The 20,746-nt window shown below is 28.9% G+C and overlaps 1 protein-coding gene across 1 annotated transcript in view; it reads right to left on the bottom strand.

The window, feature by feature from the left end:
* The window catches only part of LOC129915261 (uncharacterized), a 122,152-nt gene extending 101,810 nt beyond the window's left edge, over window positions 1-20,342 (bottom strand). Inside the window, exons 1-2 of the mRNA XM_055994750.1 lie at window positions 20,274-20,342; window positions 16,170-16,966 (exon numbers count right to left, since the gene is read on the bottom strand). Of these exons, the coding sequence (XP_055850725.1) occupies window positions 16,170-16,687 (518 nt within the window). The 5' untranslated portion in view covers window positions 16,688-16,966; window positions 20,274-20,342. The remainder of the gene's footprint in view (window positions 1-16,169; window positions 16,967-20,273) is intronic.
* Between the last annotated feature and the right edge of the window lie 404 nt (window positions 20,343-20,746).

Raw genomic sequence — 20,746 nt, 5'->3', positions numbered from 1 at the left:
CGGGATTCTGGGTTTTCGGGATTTTGAGTTTTCGGGATTTTGGGTTTTCGGGATTTGGAGTTTTCGGGATTTTGGGTTTTCGGGATTTCGGTTTTCGGAATTTTGTCCCCAATCTATTTAAGTCGTATACAGAATAAAGAAAGCGTTTTTATACTTAATAAGTACTGTTAATCACTTCTAAAAAAAATATTTTTTCAATCAAAATCTTGAGAGCTATTTTTTAACATTTGAATTTTATTTAAAATTATTTTAAAATTGTATATTCTTTAAATAAACTTCTAACATGTCCTTAAAATTTTTGAAATTTAGCTGGGTTCTTTACTCTTCTGTTCTTTATTCGAAAAAAAACTTTCCCTGATGGAACTTTTCAACCTGGAAAATATAAACTGGAGTTAAATAATTGACGACAAATTTTTAAAACTAAAGTCTAGAGGCGAATTGAAAATCTAAAAAGTGGGGTATTTAATAGAGTAAAAAGCAACAGTAAACATCATATAGGTTATATCCTTTTCTAACTAAAATTTGGCGTCTGCCATTTCTTAAATACATTTCTTAGAAATCCTCCTTAAATTCTAAAAAAAAAACAAACACACTTATTTTTCAGTGTAAATGTATGATTTTCAACAGAAAACTTGTGAGCGGAACTTCAAGAAAAGGACGAAAAGAATTATTTCCTTTATATCGCTCATTTGCTGCAACAATGTTCTAAAAAATTATTCATATAAGCCAATTGGAATTCGGAAAAGTTGTCAGATTTCACTAAAAGATAGCCAATTGAATAATGGAATGGTATTACTGACTCAAAAATCATTTTTTTTTTGTATACTTCATTGTTGCAGAAATGGTCGATATATGTTAGAGGTTATAGAATATTAATTTCTCGGTCACAAAACTGGCCAAGGTCAAGAAATGAATCCACAATGGTAATATGTTTGAAATGAGAACATGGATGGAGAGTGAAATTATTGAATTTTTTTATTAGAACATCTGATTACCGAGGGCCAAGAGTTTTTAAATCTGAATGGAGTTGAACTTTTGCTTTTTTAATTTTATATATAAGTTTTCCAAACGCTTTCGGAGAAAGTTCGCAAAATTGAAAAAAATGAAAATTTACCTAAACACCTTAAACACATATTTAATAATTTATTTTTATCAAAAAAAAAAAAAACAAAACTGACTTCCATGGATCAAAACAGGGTTTTATAGTTTTTCTCATAGTTTATATCAGGCATGTCAAACTCAATGGTTACTAGGGGCCAAAACAGCGAGATCTTAATTTGTATGGGCCGCAAAAAAAGTAAAACTAGAATTTTTATACATAAAACAGATTTATAAAAATAAGAAGAATTGTAACATTAATGTTTTCTTCCTGATACCTACAATCTCTTCTTTACTTTCAATTTTTTCACCAGACCAAGGTGCAAGTTAAGCTGGATCTTATTCCTCTTAATAATAAAAATATCTGCTTCGGAAGGTTGTGTGAAATTCGCAAGCGATTTTATATGGCTGTTTTAAATTGTCCCAAATTTTTCTATTCTTGATCAATCAATCATACAGTTAACATTTGTTGTTCAATTTCTGACCTTTCAAATGGTTTGTCATGTCAAGTTTAACATATGGAATTTAGCACTAGAGCGCCAGTCTAGAATTCTTTTTTCTTGAAACTTAGTGGGTCTCAAGGACTAAAGTTGATGCTCTTGAAGTTTCACGAAAAACTAATAAAACGTAGCCAAATTTTCCCAGATAAAAACGGTAACGGAGAGGACGAGTACTCGTCTTCTCCGTTACCATCTTTTCTGTATACAACTAAGCTACATTTACCTTATTAATTTCGTGAAACTTCTGGCACATCAACTTTATCATGAGCTCTTGAGGCCCACCAAGTTTCAAGAAAAAAGATTGCTTGCTCAACAAAATATACTTTATAACAAGCGTCAAAATGTGCTAAAAGTTAAAATGGAATAGCCGATCTATGTTTTTGACTCTGTCATTTTCCCTGAGTTTTTCAATCCTAAAGATCAGATCAATAAAACTCAAAATATAAGTTTTAAAACTAACAACTTCGTTTCTTTTTTTTCAAGAACATTAAAAGAAGACAAATTTTCTTTAAGGGATTTTAGTTTTTAATGCATGAAGAAAAACATTTTTGCAAAACATCCAGAGGAAGTGTAACCTTTTCCAACCTAAATGGAAACACCAAAATAATTGGAAGTTACAACCAAAACTTCCTCAACTAGCAAAAAAAAATCTGTCCCTTATTTCCCTTTCACATCTTATAAATACAAAAAAAAAAATGTTCTTCAAGGTAGGCGGTCCTCGTCTCAATGTCAAAATCTAAATGAACGTAATTGATGTACTCATTTTAATATATCATTCATTGTAAAGGTCATGGATTTATTGACTGTCCTGTAGTTATAGTACTGAGATGGTGTCCGAAATAAAGTCAACCTGAATATTTATTTTTTGTTGTTTCTCATTTTCGACCCAAAAACCTAAGGTTACACCATCTCTCACTACTAGGTACATTGGTTTATATACAATCAGCCATCAATTATTCCGAAAGTGCAACCAAAAAAAATAAACAAGTTGTGCGGCAATCTACAGTACAGCGTGTTCAAGTACACCATATCCTCTCTTTATTCAGCACTGATGTTACTGTTGCTGTAGGTGCTCAAGCTCAACTCAAGCCACCAATTGACCTTCGAATAAGGAAAACAAAAACGTTCCCCCAAAAATATAGAGAAACAGGTTACATGATGATGCTGCTGTAGCTTCTTGAAGATGTTTATACTTGCAACTTGATGCAACAACAGAAGAACGCGTACATCGTCGGGTTGTACATTCAACGTTATGTGTCGGAAAAGAGATAAATGTTTGTTGTACCCGCGTCTTAGGTCGTTACAAACACACACAGAAAAACGACAAATGAAGCGCTTGACTTTACCTCCAAAACTTTTGCTTCAGCCGTGTGTTTTACGGTTTACGGTCCATTTCCACCACCAATAAACCATCCATACTGACTTTATTTTGGTTTCAAAAGATACCGCCAGGTTGTGTTGTGTGATGAGAGAAGAGAGACATGACGCTCAAAAACGACGACAACGCTGGATCAGTCGACTCTGTGGTCGACAGGTAATACAGGAAATTTTCGTAGACACTTTGCTTCCTTTTTTTTATGGTCAGTTATTGGTTTATGTTTTACTTGTTTTGTTTTTTTTTTTGGGTCTGTTACTTGTGTCATCTGATGATTTCTGTTTTCGTTTTTTTTTTATAACAAAACTGAGTAGAAAAGTCACTTATAACTGCGGCAATGTGATGAGGCTGAACACAAATTAAGGCGATTTACGTCTTCAATTTCTGTAAGTGTCCATTTTTGAAAAGGTAATTTTCCTTCCGACAAATGCCATGTTTGATACTTGCAAGTTTTGACCGCTTTTGTCCTGAAATTCTCCCTTTCTACATCTATACCCCCTAAATAAGAAATATGCAAGTGTGTGAGTCACTGGAAAAAAATCAGCGAGTTATGCAAATATAGTCGCCGACATCAAATGATATAGTTGATTGCATTTGACCCGTTCGGCCAGGCCCAAAAATATGTGCCCTCACTTTTTTTTTTGCATTGGTAATAACGACCAACGAATTAACGAGGGAACAACGAACAATCCGGAAACTGTATATAAATTGGAAACATTGAAGACAGCCATTTTAGTGGGAACGCAAAAGAAGTTGCGAATATTGCGCGAATTTATTACTGCGGTACGGTACCGCAAGTCCAAAAGTGGCCAATTTTGGGGCGAGTGCATAAAAGACATTCCTCATCTTGTTAGGTAAACCTTTCCAAAAAAAAAATTAACGTATTTTTTTTTTTTTTGTTGCTTGCTCCTTCAATGCGGCAAGTTCACTTTCTTTGTAAAGGTGCAACAGCACCTACTTAAGCTTAACCGGTATGTCGTTGTCGGTGTTTGCTGTCAGGGTGCTGCTGCCGTCGCACATGCGTTAAAGAAGAGACCAATTTTTTGGTGAGTTTGAGTATATTATTGTATATAAAATACGTATGCGATCATCAGAGGTCAGATCGGAACGCGACGTAATAGCTCCTAATTGCAGTCGAAAACTTGAGGATTTTTGCAACTGTTTTTGTTTTTTTTTTTTTGCTTTCGTGTTGTTTTTTTTTTGTATTTTGTTTTAACTCTCTTTATTATCGTACATGATCGGTGTTTTTTTTTTCTTTTTTTTTAAGTTTTCACATCAAGTGAATGTGGAGAATTGTAATCAAAACATAAAAGGCGATCGAACGATAACACTATCGGAAGGTATTTAGTTTTTTGGATAGTTGTAAATTGTACGTAATAAATAAGAAATCGAGAACATATCAGACATGAACGGTTGTTATAAGTTAATAAATAAAATTGTAAGTTTTTGCTAAATTTTTGAGAAAATTTTAAGAAAAAATTAAATATCTGCAACTTTATCTAGGTATTGCAAAATCGACCTTTGAGCAATTGAAAAATGCTCTTAGTATATGGTTTAGCATTTTGTTAATGACTTTAGCAGGGCTAATGTACTATATGCGTTTCATTTGGACCGAATATTTAACCTAAAAATTAGACGCAAATTGAAAGATGCGAATTTGCAAAACAAAGAAACGAATGCTCCGGGCCGGAGCACTGTTATCCATGCGCTCCGCATGACCTAGCCATCTCAGTCGCTGTTTGGCTAGGTTAGTGTTCTTGTACAACCCATACAGTTCATAGTTGTATCTTCTTCTTTAATCCCCATCAATGCATATGTTTTTTTGGGGCGCTAAAACTGAATCTGGGGTCCGTTTTACCCCACCACGTCAGGTTTTTTGAAATAACATAAAAAAAAAATTCGTTTCAAGGAGTCGTGAACACTTTTTGAAGTTATCTAGAAACCCTGACGTGATCGAGTGAAACGGACTTCGGATTCAGTTTTAGCTAGTAAACATATTATTAGCATATTCGCATCCCCATACCAAAAAAAAAGATAAGAACAACTGTCTTTTTCTTTTTTATCAGTTTAAGTATTTTTCTTTAAAATGAAACAAAACATTACTGAAAGTGAATATTCTTTATAAATATAATATTGGTGATATTATTTTCTCTTTTATACGCCGCGCCGATCAAAATTTATCGGTAATTACATACATTTTACTTCGAAAAATCACAAAGCGCATATAAACAAGTGCAAACTAAGAGTTTTTTATTCAATAATTTTCAATAATTTGGAATGAGAAACAGATGAAATGATAAATTGATATTATAATGTCAAAAAAAAATTTCAAAAATGTGATATTAATGGCGTTTTATTCACACAAAACTGTCAGTTTTGTACGAATAAAACGCTTTCAGAATGATTCCGGACGCTTCCGGACTGCCAATCGAAAACGCCATAAAATATCTTCTTGATGTTAATGTTTTGATATTTTAATTATCATAAAACACATTTTCCAGAATTTTTTGTTGAAATGAAAAGATAGCTATTTTATTTGATATTTAAAAAATGCTAAAATGATATTGTTTTTTTTTTCGTTGCAGGTCAGGACTATTTTTTACGGACTTCCAAAAAGGAGGAGGTATTCAATTCGTCTGTATTTTTTTTTTTTGTTTGTTTTTGTTACCTCATAACATTGGACTGAGTGAACCAATTTTGATAATTCTTTTTGTATTGGAAAGCTAGTGCCTGCAGTCTGGTCGCATTTTCGTTTCAGTTTTGACTATATAAACCATGCATGTCAAACTTGCAGCCCGCGGGCTGCATGCGGCCCACAACGAGTAACTTTGCGGACCTGGACATTTTTTATAATTTTGAGGTTAAAGCCAAATGTTAGGTCCATACAAAATTATCGATAAGACGCCCAGATAAATTTTAGCTCGGATTAATTTTTTCGACAGCTTGTATGAGAGCCAAAATGTATTTTATTATGAGTTTGTTTTGAACAATTAAAATTCGAAATATGCTAAAATTTATCTCGATCTGCGTACCAGGCTTAAGGTTATAATTTATATTTTCTGTTCAACGCACATTCACCTCTTTTTTTAATAAACAAATAAATATGGAATGTACTTGAAAACAAAATTATAAATTTACCTATAAGATCTCGTGAATTAGGAAGCGAATGTTCTGATTTAACCCAACGGTAGGTTAAATCATGAATGCCCTAGGATGGCATTCTTTGTTTTATTTTTTTCATAAAAAATAGAATAATTGTCGAATGATATGGAAAAAAGGCAGGCTAGTTTTAGTGTGACTCCGAAGTAAGTTCCAATTATCAATGAAGTGGATATGACTGAATTTCAAGTCAGATTTGGGACAATTTAAAACAGCCATATATCGCTTGCGAATTTCACACAACCTTCCGAAGCAGATATTTTTATTATTAAGAGAAATAAGATCCAGCTTAACTTGCACCTTGGTCTGGTGAAAAAATTGAAAGTAAAGAAGAGATTGTAGGTATCAGGAAGAAAACATTAATGTTACAATTCTTCTTATTTTTATAAATCTGTTTTATGTATAAAAATTCTAGTTTTACTTTTTTTGCGGCCCATACAAATTAAGATCTCGCTGTTTTGGCCCCTAGTAACCATTGAGTTTGACATGCCTGATATAAACTATGAGAAAAAATATAAAACCCTGTTTTGATCCATGGAAGTCAGTTTTGTTTGATAAAAATAAATTATTAAATATGTGTTTAAGGTGTTTAGGTAAATTTTCATTTTTTTCAATTTTGCGAACTTTCTCCGAAAGCGTTTGGAAAACTTATATTAGTGGAGTCAAATTAGCTTTATACCTCGGAATCCAGGGAAAGTCGATGCATCTGAAAAACGAGTATAGGGCTGCATTATAAAAGGGTCAAATAAGAAAGTTAAAAAAAAAGATTTCACCGCTCTCGATTACAACAGTTTTTATGGACCGTTTACTGTCATTCCGTATGCAAGCGTCAATCGGAATTGCTGTCTCATTTTAGATTTTGATCAAACTTTGTAGGGATGTTCTCTAGGACTGTAAGGAAGCAAATCCATGATGATTTAATTTTAAGTTGCGTGGTTTCCCCGCTACCCGCATTCGAACTTTTTCAGAAGGTCATTTTTATGTTATTATAGCTTTGCGTCTACTAAAGATATCTTTTTGTTTGAAACGCCTTTTTAAAGCTTAAGAGTAGTAATTTTTGAATATATATTAAAAAATTACGTAATAATTATCCCTGAATTAAAAACAATTTTTGAAAAACTGGTAATTTTGCTGATTTTTCATGGTTTTTGACTGGCTCCAGAACCTTGGCTATTATATGTAGGAAGCTTATACTTACCAAATATTAAATATAGATATTTTTCAACAAAATAAATCTAAAATGAACTCGATGGCTGTACTCCTTATGCAAAAATTTTAAGTTCAAAGTTTTGAGTTTTTTGAAAAAACATTTTTTTATACTATGATTTTTTACGATTTGACTAAAGATAGAAACATGAAACTAACAGTGTGTTAAGTTGAAACTTTTAACTTTAAGTCCTCTAAATAAAATTGCGTTATTTTCATATCTTCTTAGTGTACCGCTTGTTTGAAAATTCGCAAAAATGCTAAAAAGCCAAAAAAACCCCTACTTAAGGCTATGATTGCACTATGTTTGACATAAGATAGAAGCATGAAATTAATAGTACATTTAGTTCGTACTCTTAGCTTAACACACTGTAAGTTTCACATTTCTTCGTTTAGTCAAATCGTAGAAAATGACAGTATAAAAATTAGCTTTTTTAAAATACTCAATATTTTGAACTTAAAATTTTTACATAAGGAGTACAGCCATCGAGTTCATTTTAGATTTATTTTGTTGAAAAATATCTATATTTAATATTTGGTAAGTATAAGCTTCCTACATATAATAGCCAAGGTTCTGGAGCCAGTCAAAAACCATGAAAAATCAGCAAAATTACCAGTTTTTCAAAAATTGTTTTTAATTCAGGGATAATTATTACGTAATTTTTTAATATATATTCAAAAATTACTACTCTTAAGCTTTAAAATGGCGTTTCAAACAAAAAGATATCTTTAGTAGACGCAAAGCTATAATAACATAAAAATTACCTTCTGAAAAAGTTCGAATGCGGGTAGCGGGGAAACCACGCAACTTAAAATTAAATCATCATGGATTTGCTTCCTTACAGTCCTAGAGAACATCCCTACAAAGTTTGATCAAAATCTAAAATGAGACAGCAATTCCGATTGAAGCTTGCATACGGAATGACAGTAAACGGTCCATAAAAACTGTTGTAATCGAGAGCGGTGAAATCTTTTTTTTTAACTTTCTTATTTGACCCTTTTATAATGCAGCCCTATACTCGTTTTTCAGATGCATCGACTTTCCCTGGATTCCGAGATTTTACAAATTTTATGTCTAATTTGACTCGACTATATATAAAATTAAAAAAGCAAAAGTTCAACTCCATTCAGATTTAAAAACTCTTGGCCCTCGGTAATCAGATGTTCTAATAAAAAAATTCAATAATTTCACTCTCCATCCATGTTCTCATTTCAAACATATTACCATTGTGGATCCATTTCTTGACCTTGGCCAGTTTTGTGACCGAGAAATTAATATTCTATAACCTCAAACATATATCGACCATTTCTGCAACAATGAAGTATACAAAAAAAACATGATTTTTGAGTCAGTAAAACCATTCCATTATTCAATTGGCTATCTTTTAGTGAAATCTGACAACTTTTCCGAATTCCAATTGGCTTATATGAATAATTTTTTAGAACATTGTTGCAGCAAATGAGCGATATAAAGGAAATAGTTCTTTTCGTCCTTTTCTTGAAGTTCCGCTCACAAGTTTTCTGTTGAAAATTATACATTTACACTGAAAAATAAGTGTGTTTATTGTTTTTTTTTTTTTTAGAATTTAAGGAGGATTTCTAAGAAATGTATTTAAGAAATGGCAGACGCCAAATTTTAGTTAGAAAAGGATATAACCTATATGATGTTTACTTTTGCTTTTAACTCTATTAAATACCCCACTTTTTAGAATTTGAGTAATAAAGAAAACTTTGTTTCCACTATTTTGAAAATTAATTTTCGAAAACTGTTTATCAGAACAGTTTGGTTCATTCTTAATAACTGTTGTTTTTGGATTTTCAAATATTGCGACTTGTAGAAAAATTAATATAAACCAGTGATAGTTACTTGGGTAACTTACTGCATGTATTAATTTTTTTTTTACCAAATTAAAGAAAACTTTCACTTTCTACTAATATTTTTGTGTTTTAGATCATGGTCGTGTTCCTTATTTTGTATCATAATGTTAAGCCTCTGAAATAGATCATACCATTTTAAATCATGCAACAAAATGTCATAATCACAATTTTACTTGTTAACCCATAATACAAAAATTAAAACAACTAAACCATAATAATTCAATTTATCTCGTACTCTATACCTTTGGGATAAGATTGTGTACTATCACATCCACTTTTCAGGTACAACAAATTGTGTTCAAATAGCCTTAAGGCCGAATTTATTGAAGAAGTAAACAAACAAAAAAAAACACTTGTTTAAATTTGCAAACTGGATATGCGAATAATTTTTACTTTTTCTATACAATCCAAAAGCCGCTGTCGATCACTAAGTGATTCGTAACACAACATAACCATTGATCATATCACAATTGAAAGTAACCACATTTCAATCTCAAAAACAATCAAAAATAAAAAAAAAAAACATTATAAATAAATTAGTTTGAGGGATTGTTGAATTTTCTCAGATCAAAAATAGTAAATCCTCTATAAAAATAAAGTTATAATTTATTTAACTTTCTCATTTTTTTTTCTTGAGAACAGGTATCTAGCACTTAAAATAAATCTATGTTTCATAAAAAAAAGATAAAAAGAACATTAATATTAAAGTTATTATGCATAATGCGATTTTTTTTTTCTTTTATTTTTACAAAACGATGAACTTTCGATTTATCTAACATCAAGCTCGAACAATCAAAAATTCATTCAAAATTAATATTTTAATTTTACCACATGATTCGGGAAATTAATTTTTTTTTTGATTTAAAATTATGCACTTTTCACCTCTAATCCATTAATAATAAATGTGATTAACTTATTGATGACATGAACAGGTGAAGATAAATGCGGTTAATGGCATCATTTTTATGAGTTAGGGATTACACATGTCGTTATATAATTTTTGTTGAATATGTATAGAAGTTTAAAAGTAACTTTTCATTATTCCTAAACTCTTCCATCTGTTTAACTAAATCAACCACGGTACAAAAGTCATTCCATAGCAAAACATTGGATGTCTTAACTAAATCTATCATTCAAGTAATGAGTAGAAGTGGATAGAAAAATAAAGATTTGTTTGTTCAATGAGAAAAAAAAACTTGCTTTAAACTGTTTAAAACTAAAAGAAAATAATTTACCAAAACAATACCTTAGGGTACATCTTTAAATCACAATCTCTTATGGGACAACTCTTTATTCTTTACTAAAATAAATTTTTGGGCAAGATTTATTTGGTTCTACACTCAATAGATATCAGGGGTGTCACGTTAAATTTTTGAAGTTTGGATTCTAAGACGTACCTATCCTATAAATATCTAAGCTCAAACTTCGAAAATCGTCATTGGGTGAAAAAAAAATATACCAAACCTAGGTTTTGTATATTACAAACGTCTAAAACTCGAATTCTGGGGTTTGGAAGCCTGGTAAACTGATATTAGGCCTTGTGATTGTCGAAACTCGCAGTTATAATTTGAAGTTAATTTTAAAATAAAAAATAAAAATGGATACCTGCAACAAATATATTTCTTTCCAGTAAAAAAGAAATAATATTGTTGAAGTTTTGCCACTCAAATTGTTACAGAAGCACTAACTTAAACCATATCTACAAAAATGTACCGATATTATAAAAAAAAAAACCCACATTTTCTTAAAGGCCCCACTGTGCATCTTGAGATACAATACAATTTAATTTTCCATTTTACTTTTTTAATTTGTAAGATTCATTTCATCCCATTCACTATTATTAAACTTGTATAATTAATAAAAAGAAAAAAAAAAAACAAAGAAAACACAAAAATAAAAATATATGTATAATTTTGTGGTACTCTTTGGTCTTGATATGTGCAATGTGCTCCAAAATTGGATTCGACATTCTTGCGCAACCGCGCATACCATAATCTTCGAGTACAGTTTAATTTTTGTTTATTATTTAATAATAAATTTCATTATTTGTTTTTTTTACTCGTATAACCGTTTATTCCATTCCATCATAATGATACATATTTTTCTTCTTTTTGATTTATTACGAATAAAACACCTTTTTGCTTTTATCAATTAAGTTTTGTGTGTGTTCATGGGCATGACATAGTTTAGTTTTTTTTTTTTTTTACTTTCGCTAAAAGGACTTATATTTTACACAATTATTAAACTGTTCAAATTGTAATAGTAACAAAATAATGTTGACACAAATTTTTATTTAATTCAAGTGTAAAACTTGACAATTGCACACATTTGCTACTTATGCATCTTTAAGAGATACTCATACAAGACGTGAAGGTTAACAAATCAATTTTTGTTCGATGAAAGACACGAGGGCTACTTGAAACTATTTTAAGGTTTAAATTCATGAGTGATTTCTTTAAATCATAAAAAATCTTGAATGGATGACCACTTAAGTGGATGATGAACTGCTGTGCTATTTATTAATGGTATAACCTTTTTATGTTGAAATTGAGGCCATTAAGGGGAACTTTAAGGGCTTTGAGAGTATGTTGACCTACAGAATGTTACTTCATTTTATTTTAACAAAGTTGTAAAAAAATAAAGTATGTCATACAAATTTTAAGCTTGATCTTATAAACTGTAGGAGATCATTTGAAGGAATATTTAGAAATTAAGCAATAAATTTGGATGTATTTAAAAAATATAACCCAAAAGCATTCGGGTAGTTCAGCTCAAGAAAGTATCTCCTCCGTTTTTCCAAAAATTACATCGGGAAAATCAGAATGGCGATTTTGGAGGAATTGAACTTGGAAATTTTTCTTCATTTTAAGAAAGTTTATCACCATTCTATCTGAATTCAAACCACCGACAACCGCACTGTGTTCAACAAGTTTTTCGTAAATGGCCGAAGATTGTCATCTTTTATTTCTTCTCGACTCGATTTATGATTTTCTTTCATTTTTATTGGAGCAAAATAAAAATGTTTCTCTGCTGGGCAAGTGGGCAATCATTTATAATTTTGTTTTGTTGTTTTTATTCTCTCACTCACTTATTGTTGTTTAAACAAAAAAAAAAGGGCTTTTTAATGGGTGGGCCAAATCAAGTTGAATTTAAAAAAAAAATTGGAGATACAATTTTCATGATTAATTTTCATAATTAATTTGCGGTGTCGTTGTTAATTTGTGTTTTAAAGAAAGTGGCATAACGTGATAATGATACTGAAGTTTTTTTTGTGTTTTTTCGTTTTTTTATTTGATAAATTTTGACAGAAGCCATGGGCGAATTGATTTCTTTGGTAGTAAACAAAACAATATGTAAGACATTTGCGCAATAGTAGATACAAAAATAAAACAAAAAAAATCATATATAATCTGGAAGTTAATGAGAATGCTGTTTGGTTAGATTATATTATATTTTTTCTATTAAGATGGTAATCAAGAGAGTGATACCCGGTTTAGATTTGTTTGTGATGCTGATGTTGATGACGAGGTTTGAATTAAGTATAAATTTTTATTGTATTTGGCAATCAAATCGAAAACGATAAATGTTGCATTTTATTATATTTTTTAATTCGAATAAAAACGAAATGTGATTCATTTTTTTCTTTTGTTTTTTTTTTTGTTTTTTTTTTGTTTTTTTTTTTTTTTATAATTTATTCAAAAAAACACAAACAAATAAAATTGCATTTGTTTATGAATGGTGTATAGAATTAAATTGCATAACATTTTATGTCATCTATTTAATAAGAAAATTAACATTGAAAAAATGAAGCTGTTTTTTTTTTTAAGTTTACAAGATTAATTAATTTCTATTCTTCCTAAGCGGATTCATCAAATCAAAAGCTTAAATAAAAACAATAAAGATACAAATTGATTGAAGTTCTTATAAAGAAGGTGCCCTTTAAATGTATTCAAAATTAATATTGTAGAACCATTAAAATATCTTTTATAATTTATGAATTTTTACTTTTATACCATGGTCTATGACATAATATATAACGTATAAATAAATCTACATAAATATAAATATTATATATACCATTTTCCTTTAACAAAAAAAAAACAATTTTTTATGAATACTATGAATTGAAGAATTAGAATTAAAAATTGGTGAGTTAGAAAAGAAAGAAGAAGAAGATTTTGATTAATTTTATTATAAAAATGCTCGCTTAAAAAAGGTGCCTTTTGGGTTGTTTGGTAATATTGCCTAACTTACTATATAACCTAACCTTACTTACTTTATATCAGCTGAGTGAAAAGTTTGGAAAAAATTGCTAACTTTATTCTTAAAAAAAAAAAAAAAAAATTAGCTTGTGTAAGTTTTAGGAACGATTCAATTTTAAACTTTAAAAAATCTATTGTAATGCAGAAACACAATTCAGATCCATGAATTAGTATTAAACTATTAATTACCTACTTAGACTTAAGGAGATTAAAATGTTATAATGTCACAGTTATAGTTAAAGTGCGTTCTCGAAACGAAGTTATTATTCTAACATCATCTGAGTTGTTCACTGATAGAAATTTCTGAATTTAGAACCCTATTATTAATTTCCAATTGTCGATTTTTTAGACAAACCGCTTCAAAGTTTCCTGCATTTTGTATATTAAACAATTGAAAGTAATTTTTAAAACGGTTCAGTTTATGCTATTTGAGTCATATTAAAAAATCAGCCTGATTAACTCAAATACCGATAAAATTAGTATTTTACAGGATAAATCTTGTCAGAAATTGATTGATAAATTTTTTCATGACGTCTGTTTTTATTTTCAGAAAAACTTAATCTTTGTCAAATTTATGGGGACAAAATTAAAAAAAAAAATATACATTTTTTATTTTATACAAGAAATGTATATCAGTTTTCAAAACTACTTTATACTACTGAAATATTGATCAAAGGAAAAATTATTCTTATTCAGAGCTTTTCTCACTGTGTTTTAGCATAAAAAACTGATCCTTTTCATTTTCTCCTTTTTCATTATCAAAAATAATGGTTGTAAATGCGTTCTGAATGCGTTTTCAATAAAAAAAAAAAAAAAACGGATCTTCCAACGGATCTTTCCAAATAAAATTATTAGAATTATAATTCTTTAAAGGTACATCTTTGTTTCAGCCATTTTAGCTATTAAGTCGTTATCTCGAATATTCGAACTGCTAAATAAAAAGTGAGGTAGTATTTTAAAACTCAGGTAATTTCATTTAACACAATTCGATTTTATTAAACATTGTAATCGAGAAATAAAAACTAGACAGTTAATTTATTGTTTCAAAGAAATTTTTAAAACAAATATGTAAATATTTCTGAAACATTTTGACGACGCCCGTTTTTATTTTTTATATTGAAGTAAACTGAGTTCTTGTTGTATCAAATTTGGTTAAAGGTGGTAAGTTGATTTAATACCAATAAGCATAGCTTCTTGTTATGTTGTCTGAATTCACGTTATTCTACAGTTTAAAGCCAAATGTCAGGAATTTTTTTTTTTTGTATATTATTGCTTAAAACAACTCAATTACCATCTGAAACCAGATATTTAGAGACACAAATACAATATATGCATGCATGAATATAAAAAAGAAAAACCACCGACATCAAAAAAAGATTTAATATCTGTGATAAATCATTAACCAATTTTGTAAAAAAAAAAATGTTTATTTTGACATATCTGTCTAGGCTTTGTGAAGTCTTTGAAAATACAAGAAAACAGTCTCTTCAAGTTGTTTGGACAAAATCAACTTGTCACAAACATTCCTAACAAAATTTAAAGAACTAAACTTTTTAAAAAAAAAAAAAAATCACCTTGATAATCGCAATATCAAAAATACAAATTAAAATATTAATTGCTAAATTACAGAAAATATTCAAAATTCATCAAAAAGATGCCAACGAACCTAGTTAAAATCACATTTCTCTCAAGGAAGTTCCAAAAAGTCGTGAACTTAAATTTTATTCACTTTTTGAAATTCTCATCACAGATGCCTCTTCTTTTAATTAGCTTCAAAGTTATTTCCCACAACAAATCATTCAATCATAAAAAAAACAAACCATGGCTCTAACTTCAATAAAACGAATAAACAAACAGTCAAAAAAATAACAACTAAAAGAATCTTCTGCAAAATAACCGTTAACTTATAATTTTTGCTTCAATTTTCCGGTCGATAAATTATGCAAATCTCAATGCCATTAAAGCTTAAACCTTGAGCCTTTAATACATGGCTTACATTTTTGTTTGGTTTGATTCACAGAAACTCTATTTCCACAAAAAAAAAAACAATAACAAAAAACATAAAAACACATTCAAAGAGTACAAGAAAAAATTAAAGAAAAAAAATCTAACATCTCTATGATGGTCTCGTGCTTGAATCGGTTACACGAAATGTTTGTATAATTATTTCCCACATTAAATTTACAAACAATTAACAACGTTTTTTTGGCACAATTCTCACAAAAAAACAACAACAAAAACAAACGAAATAAAGAAAAATAAAAAGAAACAGGCCTCAATAAGAGATATTGTATAGGTATTTGCATTTTTTTTTACAAAACAACAACAATACAAATCAAGTATCTTAACTCCACTAATGGGGTTGATTCCCGCTAATCTGACAGCTAATTTAACGTCAATTGGGTGATTTTTTATGCAAAAATAAAAAAAATAAAGTCAAAAACCCGTCGGAGAAACACACACCAAATGTGACCATAAATCATCGCAAAGAATTCGAAATATATAGCAAAATAAAAATGAAAGGTTATTTTTTAACTCTACCCTAACCGGTGTGGGTTATTTTTTTTTTCAACTTATTTTTTTTTTTTTTTTTGACAGAAAGAAATATTCTATAAAAGATAAAATTTTTGTTTTGAATTTTATTTGATGTTTACAAACAAAAAATTAAAAAAAAACAAAAAAAAAACTCACCTTGTTCGTAAATTTCCATTTCTCGTTTGATTCGAAGCTTTCGTTCCAAATTTATATCCAGTTCCATTATTCAGCTGACTGGCGCTGGTGCGCGGTAGACGTGGCGATGGATTGCCAGTGCCCGGTCTGACCGCCCCCGTACCGCATTGCACGCCAAAATTAGTAAATCCATACAAAACTATGAAAATGAGCAAGTAAACCGTAAGTGTTGAAGTCGTTGTTCGTAACCTGTTCCCTAAGTAGTGACTCTGATGTTGTTGCACGTAGGTTGGGTTCTCAATGGAGAATTTGCGGCAAGCTGCAGCGGCGGCGGCGGCGGCAACTGATGGTGATGTGGATTTTGTAAGTAGTTGTTGCAATCCAACCGAATTCAACACGGCTACCGTCGACGTTTTTTTAGTTGCAAATGTTGTTGTTGTATTTATTGGTAGTGGACGTTGACGACGATTGCACTCATTCAAACTTTGACTTTGGCTGGGGTTCTTGTTTGTTTTGTTGGCCTTTAAGGCCGACATCATGGTAATTCTTTCGATGTATAAAAGCACAATTACAGGTTTTCAATTTGCAAAAAAAAAAATTAAATAAAAATTTATATCAAAAGTTAACTTAAGAATAAATTAACTCTTTTTTTTTTGAGTTGGTTTTACTGCAATTATTATATTATTCCAGATCACTTTACTGTGCACTTTTATTTTTCAAATATTTTTTTTTTTTTTTTTTTTTGATTTGCAAAAAACACTTGAAATTTTTATTTTGTTTTTATTTTTATTGATTATTACTTTTTAACGGGATATACACTATAAAAGAAGATATTAAAATAAATATTTATTTGAAAATAATAAGTTAAAAAAAAACTTGTTTGTTCTGGGTTCATATTCATATTGTGTATTTGACCTTATCAATCAATAAACTCAAGTTGAAATTAAATTAAAAATAAGTGATTTTATATGTTTAACAATATTTCAAATATAAGTGGGTGGCAACATTATTACAATTTTATTTCTATTTTTGTTGAATTTTTATAAGCTAGTTGAAAAAAGGTTTAACTACATATCTTGAAACACAAGATTAAGATACGGTGAGAGGTGGGAGTAATTCGCCTCATCACTGATTCCTGATTTCCTCTTTTTAAAGTTCACAAACAAATACTGAGTTTAGAAAACTTAGTATATTTTTGGGTGAACTAGCGGCAAAACACAAAAAAAAAAATAAAAATTAAAAACAGTACAAAATATCAAAAACACATTTAGGTATATATTGAAAATTTAAATTATTTGAAAAATTAAAATTATTTGAAAACTGTTTAGTACACTTTTCATTTTGTGTTTCGATGTATGTAGTTCTGCGGCTTAAACTTAACCCTTTGATGTATTCAGTTTTCAGTAGTTTATAGGTCACTCAAAACTGTGAGAATCAACAAGAACGAAGTTTTTAATTTTATTTTATTTTAATCTTTATATTCAATCAGCTTAAAATAAATTAAATTGTTTGCAAACTAGTCGACAATTGTTTTTTTTTTTGTTGTTAAGATTGTATTATTTTTCAATCATTTGAATTATTAGTTATCAGTAAGAAATATAAACTTACATACATATTTGTCTTTGAAAAAAAAAAACAAAAACCAAATCTAAGAAAATATCACTTAGTATCTTCTACTTTCAAAGGCATCATTTATATAGTTTTTCTTAGAATTGCCGTAAAAAAAAAGTTTTATTATAAAATTGTCTAAGGCTAGGGACACACATGCGATTTTTATTACTTTTGAGAGAAGGGCTTTTTTTAAAATGAGTGTTTAAATCTTTACACCTGCTCTTTACAGATAGAAATAATACTTTTGGCATCAACTTACAAATTTACTTGTTCTAGTCAAAATTTGGTTTTAGGTCATATTGCGTTGTTTTTCTTATATTCCTATCAATTCAGGTATCTGACTGGATCCTAGTACATTTGAACAAAGAACTATTTATAAATCTTATATTGTAAGTGACAATGAGAACTTTTCTCTCATTTTGATTTATGAACGTGATAAAAATTTCTGTACACTCTGGTGTATGAGTGTTTTTTTTTTTTTAAATTGAATAAATGAAGATGTTCGCTTTGCTTTTTTAAAAATTGATTTAGTTTCAACTACTAAATAGCTTAGTCTACCAACTCTTCGCAATATAAAACAAAGTTAATGCTTTAATTTAAAACATTAAGGGCCAATTTTTCAATAGTCAGATAAACGTCAGTTAGAGCTTATTCCTAGGAATAAAAGTTTTTTTTATATTGACATTTATTCCTCTGATAGTTTAACTGACGATTGAAAAATCAGGGCTAAATAGATTGTATATATTCAATAGTTTAAAAACAATTCTCACATCTCAACAACTTGTTACACAATTTATTAGGTCTTTTGGCCAACAAATTTAGAAAAAAAGGAAAACAATAAAAAACGAAACTAAAACTAAATTAATTTTAGTAGTGATGCACTGTCTTGTTTGCTATTTCATATGTTTGAACTATAAAAGTTCATGTTATGCAAAGTATTCATAAAATTCAAGTTATAGATAAAAATAAATTAAAATGCACAAAATTGAAAAAAAAAACCACCTGTTTGTCAATAGTTGCTTATTAAATAACGATAAACACATGATTTTATTGATTTCATAGAACTTATATCTCATTATCCTTAATTATAACTTTTTTGACGTCATTAAATAATTTTTAGGAATACCATAAGGTTATATTAAAGACTTAAGAAATTTACTTTTGAAGTCATATATAAGAACGGGTTCAGGGATCTTAATTTGTAAACAAATGATGAAATTTAAAATTCTTTCTCTAAAAACATTTAAGCAAAACGAATGTATTTAGTATTAAATATGGAAAATAGAATTAGAATTGAATCACTCAATTTATATTGCATCCAAAAAACTGCGGTTCTCTAAATATTTTTATCTCTGTAAGGCGTCATTCTAAAAAAAAATATATTAATTTAGAAGCCAATTTTATTGTTTTTATGACAATTTTCAATATTAAGTCTTATATTTTTGATCTCTTTTTTTTTCAAAAATTGCAATATAAACTCATCCAATAAGAAAATCAAAAGTTTATGTGACAACGATAAAATTAGTCTCCTGTTCCCAAAAAAAATGATTTTAACAACAAAAATTAAGAGCTCATAGAGGTTTCATTTTTTTTAGTATTATATGGTTGATGTGTATAAAATTCTAAAATTTTGCAATCCGAAACAAAAAAAGTTAAAAATGTATTAAAATAGTAAAGTATTAATTAAATTTATTTGTATGATTTTATTTTTAATATTTGTTGCAATATTTAAGATATAAACATATTGCTTTGAAAAATAAGAAAACCTCATGTATGGAAAATTGTAAAGAGAACAAAAATTAGAATTGGTTTAGAAAAGAAAATAATTATGTCGTTTCAACAATTTTCAGTAATTAATTAATTAATTAATTTATAGTACTAAATAATTTTGCTTAAAATGTACCTACTTTCCGAAAAAAAAACTATTTTTAAAATTGCTTTTGCAATTATAAACCCTTTACTTTTTCAATAACCTAAATTATTGTTAAACATAATGTTACTAAGATTGCATTTAAATAAATTACAGAAATGGTTGAAAAATAACAGAAAAATAGTGTGTGGATTGTGAAAACTTGTGTTTAAAATTAAATATCTAGGAGATTTTATTATAATATAATTTTAAATTATTTAATAAATTTACTTAAAGAATCTAAGAGAATATTATAACTCATTAAATACTTTTCTTATATTAATATAATATCCGTTAAACAGTTCAGTCATGTCGAAATAAAAATTGTTGGTACACTCTGGTGTATGAGTAACATTTTTTTCCAAATTTCACTTTTCCACTATAAAACAGTCCTTAAATTAATTTTTACATAGTTGTTGTCCTTATTGATTTGCTAAGTTCTTATTTTTTTTATAAATTCAACTTGAGTTTATTTTATAAACTTGGTCCGCAAAAAACACTAAAAAGTCTTTACATAATCCAAAGTATCTATTAAAAAAATTAAATTAATATTTTAATCAATAAAAAGTTTTTTGCAACAATTTCGAACGCGAAAAAAAATTAACCTTTTTCAAAAAAAAAAATTAAATCCAAAAGACACAATCGAAGCGCGATGCAACCGTTCGGCTATAAAGTCAACACAATTCTGTTTTGTGGTTTCTTTAATGGTGAGTGTTAGTGGTTAATAATATATCTTAGAGGAGGAATGGGTAGAGATACAAAAAGAAGTGTATAAGTAAAACTATCTATCCACCACTGGAAATTTTGCATCTTACAGCAACAGCAGCTTAAGCTTGGTTTTCTATAGTAGAGAGCTTGGAGTGGCTTTGGGTTGTTGCTGCTGCTGCGGTGCGTTGCTGTTGCGCAGCATAAAACTGAAGCACAGCATAAGAGCAGGTTTTTCAGATAGATACTTTATTTCGCCGATACTTTTCCTTTTCATTTTCTTATTATTATTGTAATTTTTTTTTATTCAACTTGTTTTTTTCCTCTTTTTGTCTTCTGCTTCGCGTTTTTATTTATAAAAAATTTTGTGCGA

This window comes from Episyrphus balteatus, chromosome 1 (genome assembly GCF_945859705.1).
Source record: "Episyrphus balteatus chromosome 1, idEpiBalt1.1, whole genome shotgun sequence".
In the NCBI taxonomy this organism is placed as follows: domain Eukaryota; kingdom Metazoa; phylum Arthropoda; class Insecta; order Diptera; family Syrphidae; genus Episyrphus; species Episyrphus balteatus.
Note: the sequence above shows the minus strand (reverse complement) of the source record. Positions and strands in the feature narration are given on the sequence as shown.